Source organism: Peromyscus californicus, unplaced genomic scaffold (assembly GCF_007827085.1).
Source record: "Peromyscus californicus insignis strain IS unplaced genomic scaffold, ASM782708v3 Scaffold_19__1_contigs__length_69161282, whole genome shotgun sequence".
Taxonomy (NCBI): domain Eukaryota; kingdom Metazoa; phylum Chordata; class Mammalia; order Rodentia; family Cricetidae; genus Peromyscus; species Peromyscus californicus.
The window spans coordinates 7,920,581-7,927,060 of NW_026294491.1; the positions used below are offsets into that span (position 1 = coordinate 7,920,581).

At 51.2% G+C, this 6,480-nt stretch overlaps 1 protein-coding gene across 1 annotated transcript; it reads right to left on the reverse strand.

Moving 5' to 3' along the window:
* Positions 1–2,026: 2,026 nt before the first annotated feature.
* LOC128114025 (trefoil factor 2-like) lies at positions 2,027–4,596 on the reverse strand. Its single transcript, XM_052743865.1, has 4 exons — positions 4,518–4,596; positions 3,808–3,957; positions 2,794–2,940; positions 2,027–2,129 (listed from the first exon to the last, which is right to left on the reverse strand). The coding sequence occupies exons 1-4, from the start codon at positions 4,594–4,596 to the stop codon at positions 2,116–2,118; spliced, it is 390 nt and encodes a 129-aa protein (XP_052599825.1). The 3' UTR covers positions 2,027–2,115.
* Between the last annotated feature and the right edge of the window lie 1,884 nt (positions 4,597–6,480).

The following is a 6,480-nucleotide window of genomic DNA, read 5'->3' on the forward strand; positions in this document are numbered from 1 at the left end:
GGACCCTGGAGAAATGAACTGGCTCTTCCTTTTTCAGCACGTTTTTTATTGAGCTGCCCGAGTATCAAACAATAAATGAATGCTGAGCAAATATATAAATATGGGGGCTACTGGCCATTAGCCTTTGGGTGAAACCTGGCAGTTGTGACCAAGGAACTGTGTGTCCTGTCCTCAGAGCCTCCAGGAGACCCAGAGGGTTTGGGGTGTGCCCCTTCCAGCAGGGCTGTGGAGCAACGGGATTCTCCTTTCCCCAATCTATTTGACTAACCTGGAAGCCGAAGCTATCCCGTGGACAGCCGGGACACCCTCCCAGGGTTGTTTCCACAGGCACGGAGCAGGGGTGGGAGGGTTGGACTAGGGTTGAGGGAGGGGATTTGGAGGAGTGGGGGGGGGGGGTTGGGAAGGGTGACAGCTTACAGTATTGAAGGGCAAAGGGTGCTATGACCAAGGAGAAGGGACACATGGGCAAGTCCAAAACCCACCCACAGAGCCAGGGCAGATAAATTGAGGCTCCCAAATCCCTTGTTCATCTGATTCTTGTAAGATTGACAGCTACAAGACCCTCCTACCAGGCCCTGCCTTTTGGGCTTCTCAGAGGTACCCCATGAGACTGTGGGCACAGTGGAAGCCTGTGAAGGCAGATGGCACAGAAGGACTGGCAGAGAAGGCAGAAGCCGCTGAGGGATCTTAGGGGGACTGAGACATGAGGAAGAGGAAACAATGAGGGGGCGGGGGTCAAGGGGGAGAGAGAGGCTGGTTGTTTGGGGTTTTTTGTTTTTTTAATCAAGAGTAACTGTTTTCCAGAGACAGGAGGAGCCTGCTGGTGGCCCTCTAAAGAAGGCAAGGGGCTGACACAATCTCAAGTCTGCAAGATGCCACACAGTCAGCTAAGGCATAGTGTGGTGGGAGAAAGATTCATGAGACACTGAGCAGACGCCAACCTTCTGCCATCCTGGCACCCTCCTGGCCCCAGATGGATACCATCAACAGCCCTTAGAGCAGTGGTTCTCAACCTCCCTGATGCCGGGACCCTTTAATACAGTTCCTATGTTGTGCTGACCCCCAACAACCAAATATGTTGATGCTACTTGGTAACAGTGATTTTATTGCTGCTATGATCCGTAATGTGAATATCTTTGGAGATAGACGTTGTCAATGTGGTCACGGCCCACAGGTTTAGGACCAATGCCTTAGACAATGCCTGAGGAAAGTTTGTGCTGGAGCCTCCCTGCCCAGAGCTGACCCGTGGAAACACTGTTTCCTCTTTCAGTAACTTCCATTTGAGCTGTTATTAAGGATGCTCTCAGGCCAAGAAACACTGTTCAGGATGCAGGCCCAGGCTCCAGGCCCTCCCTGCTCTTGTACACATCAGGAAAGGGAGGCAATCAGTGGACAAGGACCCATGTCAAAAGTGAGTATTCGTGGAGCATTTGGTAAAAGTGACGTATTGGGGGACCTGTGGTCAGAAATCACGTGTTGATCCTCTCAGGTCAGAGGTCAGAGTCCTTTGAGTTCTTTAAAGAGAACTGAGTGTACAGAACCCTAGAGATGGTGGGTTCTGCAGTTCACAGATGCAGAACACTGACATTGCTGCAATGCCCTGAAGTGTCTCCAGGGGCTTACTGCTCTCAGAGGGGATGAAAGGGTGTTGAGTCTGTATCTCTTACACATGTATGCATGCACACATTCATACACTGTTGTTCACACATGCACACAGCAATGTATTCACAAACATGCACGTATTCACACACTTGTGCATATACCCATGTACACACCATGTAGTCACCCCAAGAACACAAACACACACACACACACACACACACACACACACACAAACATACACACACACACACACACACACACACACATACACTCACACACTCCCAGACAAACTCACACATTCACATACACACTGCCATCATCCATCTGCCTCAATGAAACCAAAATAAAATTTGCCAGGTTTTAAAGTTTTCTTTACTAGGAAAAATGCCGTCTCTGGCCACTGCAGAGGGTCAGGATGGTTTATGAAAACTCAGAAATTGATGGAGTCCAGCTGAGACCTTTTTCTTCTGGCTTGCAGCTCCCAGGGAACCAGCGTCTGGACAGCACGACCTCTCAGTAATGGCAATCTGGAGGTGGAAAAGCAGGGTGGTTGGTAAGCATGCCAAGGAGCCACAAGTGCCTGCACTCAGATGTGTGTCCCGCTCATAACCAACAGGTGCCGAGGAAGGACAAAATGGGAAAGGATGACACCCAAGCCTCGGCATTCTCTCAGGGCCTCTTCTCCCCAAACACTAGAAATTTCCCAGAGGAGCCTGTTGACCAGTGTGTGTGGTCACAGAACATACCACTGGCAGATGACTCAATCAGTAAAATACCTGCTGCCCACACATGAGTATCAGAGTTCCAATCCCCTGAACCCACTCAAAAAGGCAGGTGTGGTGGGACATGTCTATAACCTTCCTGTTGGGAGTGGGTTGAGGTGGATGTAGACAGACCCCTGGAGCTCACTGTCCATCCAGCCTATCCAATCAGTGAACTCTAAATTCGAAGAGGGACCTGGTTGAGAGGGGCTAAGGGAAACATCCAATATCAAACTCCAGTCTCCACACTCCTGTAAATGTACACACACACACACACACACACACACACACACACACACATACAGAGAGAGAGAGAGAGAGAGAGAGAGAGAGAGAGAGAGAGAGAGAGAGGAGGGGTCCTCAGCAGGTGGGAGGGCATGGAAGTAGCTCATACCAGGCCCCAGGTTGGCCCACACCTGCCACCATTTACCTTCCACAGACTGTGGTGAGAAACACCAGGGCACCTCAAAGATCAGGTTGGAAAAGCAGCAGTTTCGAGCAGCGCAATCCTTGGGGCTGATGCCCGGGTACCCACAGTTCTTTCGGGCTGACACTTCCATGACACACTGCTCTGATTCTGGTCATTGGGGAAGCAGCATACAAGACTGTCAGGCTAGCCGCACACTGAGGGCCACCAGTCCCACCTTCCCAGAGACATTGCAGTTGCAGCCTCAGTGTGTCCCAAGGAGCTCCTTGGGTTGGTAGCTCTCAGCACAGTATTGCTAGGGACTGGCTGTGCTTCCCACAGGAGGACACGAGTGTAGGGAGGTCAGCACAGGTGGAAATATCTGCAGAACTGGAACCTTGGGAAAAACCATATCACCCTTTCTGGACTCAGTGCTCAGCTCTGTGAAATGGGAGTAGCCCACTGTGCCCAGCCCAGAATAGGCTTGACATACCTGATTGTGAATGAGACCTAACACATGGTAACCCACCTACCTGTTTTTTTGGGGGTTTTTTGTTGTTGTTGTTGTTTTTAAACTACACTGAACCCTGGGAACAAAGTTCCCTATGATGAGTGTGCCCCAACAGCAAGGTCCATGCCTGGGTGAACACACACACAAATGGTATTCACAGTTTGCTCTGGCTTGAAACACATTCCCAAAAAAGTTGCCAGAAGCCTCAACACCCTTCTTAAAGTCTGAAGTCTGTTTGCAAGGATGGTGATGCCATCTTACCCGATGTCTCTATTTCCTTTCCAAAGCTTCTTTGGAATTATGGTTTTATATATAGGTGGAAAACATTTAGGTCTGCTTACAGGCAAGTGTAGAAACGGGGCATGGGGGTGTCGAGGAAGGTCTAGCAGAGGCACTAAGGCTTCCTTTTCATAAACTTGGGCTAGCTCTAGACAGACAACCAGGCTTCCAAGAACTTGCTCTAGACCTTGCCAGGGCCCGACCCTAAACTGATAGCTGGAAGGAGGTGCTGGGTCTCCAAAGTTTACCTTGTTTTGGAAGTGGGTGGAAACACCAGGGGACCCCACCAACGCTGGAGTCAAAGCAACATCCAAGATCGAAGCACTGGTCGGTAGTGATGCCCGGGAAGCCACAGTTCTTTCTGTTCTGTGGTGTCATCCTAGAACACTGACAGGGAGCTGTGGATAGATCCATCCATGGTTGACCCTGTCCAGGGTGCCATAGGCCTGCCTCATCCTGTTCTTGGCCCTCAGGGACCCCCAAAGTCCCATGTCCCCAGGAATGACATGGGGTCTTATTTTGCCCACGTTAGAGCTGTCTGGCTTCCCCCTGAGGAAACCACAGGATTTTATAGAAACAGCTTCATTTGTTAAAAAACGAAACAAGGCCACACAAACCTTCTGTAAAGAAGATGTCCCTGTGGACCTGAGCAGAGATCAGGGTAGAAGGTGAGCAAGATGGGCCCAGGGGAGCAGGCCTTGCTGTCCTCCTAACCAGGCTGACACCTGTGGACCTTGCCGTTCTGAATATAGTCCCTGGTTGAGCCCCACACAGCAGCATCCAGACTGCAGGGTGCTGTTTAGCACCTTGCAAGCTGTCACCTGCCTTTGTCCTTTGAGGGAACATCTAGAAAAACCCCACCTAGTACAGGTGATGGGTGACCCACAGCACACCACTCACTCAGACTTAAACAGGTTTCACCTCCCACCTGAGGGGTCAGCCCTGGACTTTTACTTACAGGGTTTCTCGCCCTCCACCAGAGCATACAGCCCCAAGACAAGGACCACTGCCAGGAGAGGGGCGCCTCGAGGTCCCATGTCTGCTCTGCTGTATCTGGGCAGCCTGCAGAACGTCCAATTCCCACTGCCTGGTGTTTTATTGGCTCCTCTCTGTTTGCTCAATGGCTCTGAGAACCGCCCATTACCAGTGGCCCAGCCCTCTGGATCCTTTGTGCTGAAGAGGTGACATAGCTCCACATGGAGGCCTGGAGGAGGTGGGAGAAAATCCTGAGAGTTCAGTCACACAAGGCTTCCAGGCTGGGTCAGGCTGGCCTCCATAAGCATAGCTGCCCCCTGACCTTGGCAGGAAGCCGGGTCCTGCTAGGTTACTGATGTGGGGAATGGGGCACGTGTGCAGTTGGAGCTGGGCTCTCTCAGGGTCACACCCAGGAAGGGATTAGCCATGTGTTAGCCTGGATATAGTTTGTGTCTATCATAGTAACGTCTGATTTTTTAAAAAATATTGGTAGTGAGGCTATATGGGAAATGAGCAGCACAGAGAAAGACATTCCATACAAGATGCTTCTAGGATTGGGGAATCACAGGACTATGGGAGGCACATTCGCAGTACCTCGTTTCCACGCCTGATGCAAAGCTTACCCTCCCTCAACTTTTTCCCTGCCAGGCTCAGGACTGTGTCCACAGAGACCAGATGACAGGGCCCAAAGGAGCAGTCGGGACAGGCAGTTTTCTTTTTTATCACCCCTGAAGTTGGACATCCTTTGTTCCACAGGGATCCTTTGAGTTCCCTCAGATGGTGCCCAGCAATGAGATGTCCACAGTGAGATACCCTGGAGAAGGGCTTTGTAAACTGGACACAGAGAACAAAACCCAGGGGTTCATGAGAACTCAAAGGGGAAATGACAGAGGAGAGAGGAGAGAGGGACTGTGTGTGTTCCTTGGGGTTGAAGGGATGTGTCTAGCTGTGGGTGACAGGCTACAGAGTCAGTGACTGGGATACAGAATCTGAAAGTCCTGGTCTCATCCCAGGCTCTATGGGTAGAACTGAATCCTCAGTGACTCTCCTGGATCTTCCACTCAGTCCTGAAAACCCAGCAGGAGTCCATTTCTCTGCAGCACAGCCCAGCCATGCTCTCACACTCTTGCTAGGTGTTGGCTGTTTGGTTTTGTTGTCAACTTGACACGAGCCAGGGTCATCTGGCAAGAGGAAACCGTGGTCCTGCTTCTATAAGAAAGCAGGCCCAGCAAGCCATGGGGAGCAAGGCAGCAAGCAGCATTTCTACATGGTCTCTGCTTTAGTTCCGACATCCGGGTTCCTGCTTGGAGGTCCTGCCCTGACTTCCCTCAATGACTGACTGTGATAGAGCTGTGGAAGCCAGATACTCCCTTTGCTGTCCAAGCTTCTTTCAGCAGCAAACTAGGACAATCTTCAAATTTATGAGCTGATCCATTACCCATAATCTCAGACATTCTCATTCCTTCCTCCCTCTGGTCCACATAACAACCCAACTCCTCCTGCCCTGCCAGAGGTCCTTCTGAAGTCCCCTGTCCCCTGAGGAGACAGTCACCCTACTCTGCTGCTCCCCTTGGGCACCCCTCACCACACACCCCTGTAGAAGCCTGTGCCCTACAGATAACCATTGCACCAGTTTTGATGTGGAGCTGAGGGTACAACAGTAGACAGCCGTGTCTGTAGAACCAGACCGTGGCCCCAACCCAGAGGATCAGGGTGATCACAAGGCTTCGGTTTCTACTTGGGCAAAAGTTGGTGGGTCCTGTGGGATGCAGGCTCTGAACTGTACCTGCCCCACTTGGGTTCCCTGACCTGCCTCCTGCATCATGGACTCACCAGCAAGGTCATTGATCTTGGTACCATCTCAAATGGCTTCAGTACTGCATATCACATCCAGACTCATGGATGCCCAGCTCTGTATCTTCTGTATCTTCGCCTGCACTCTAGGA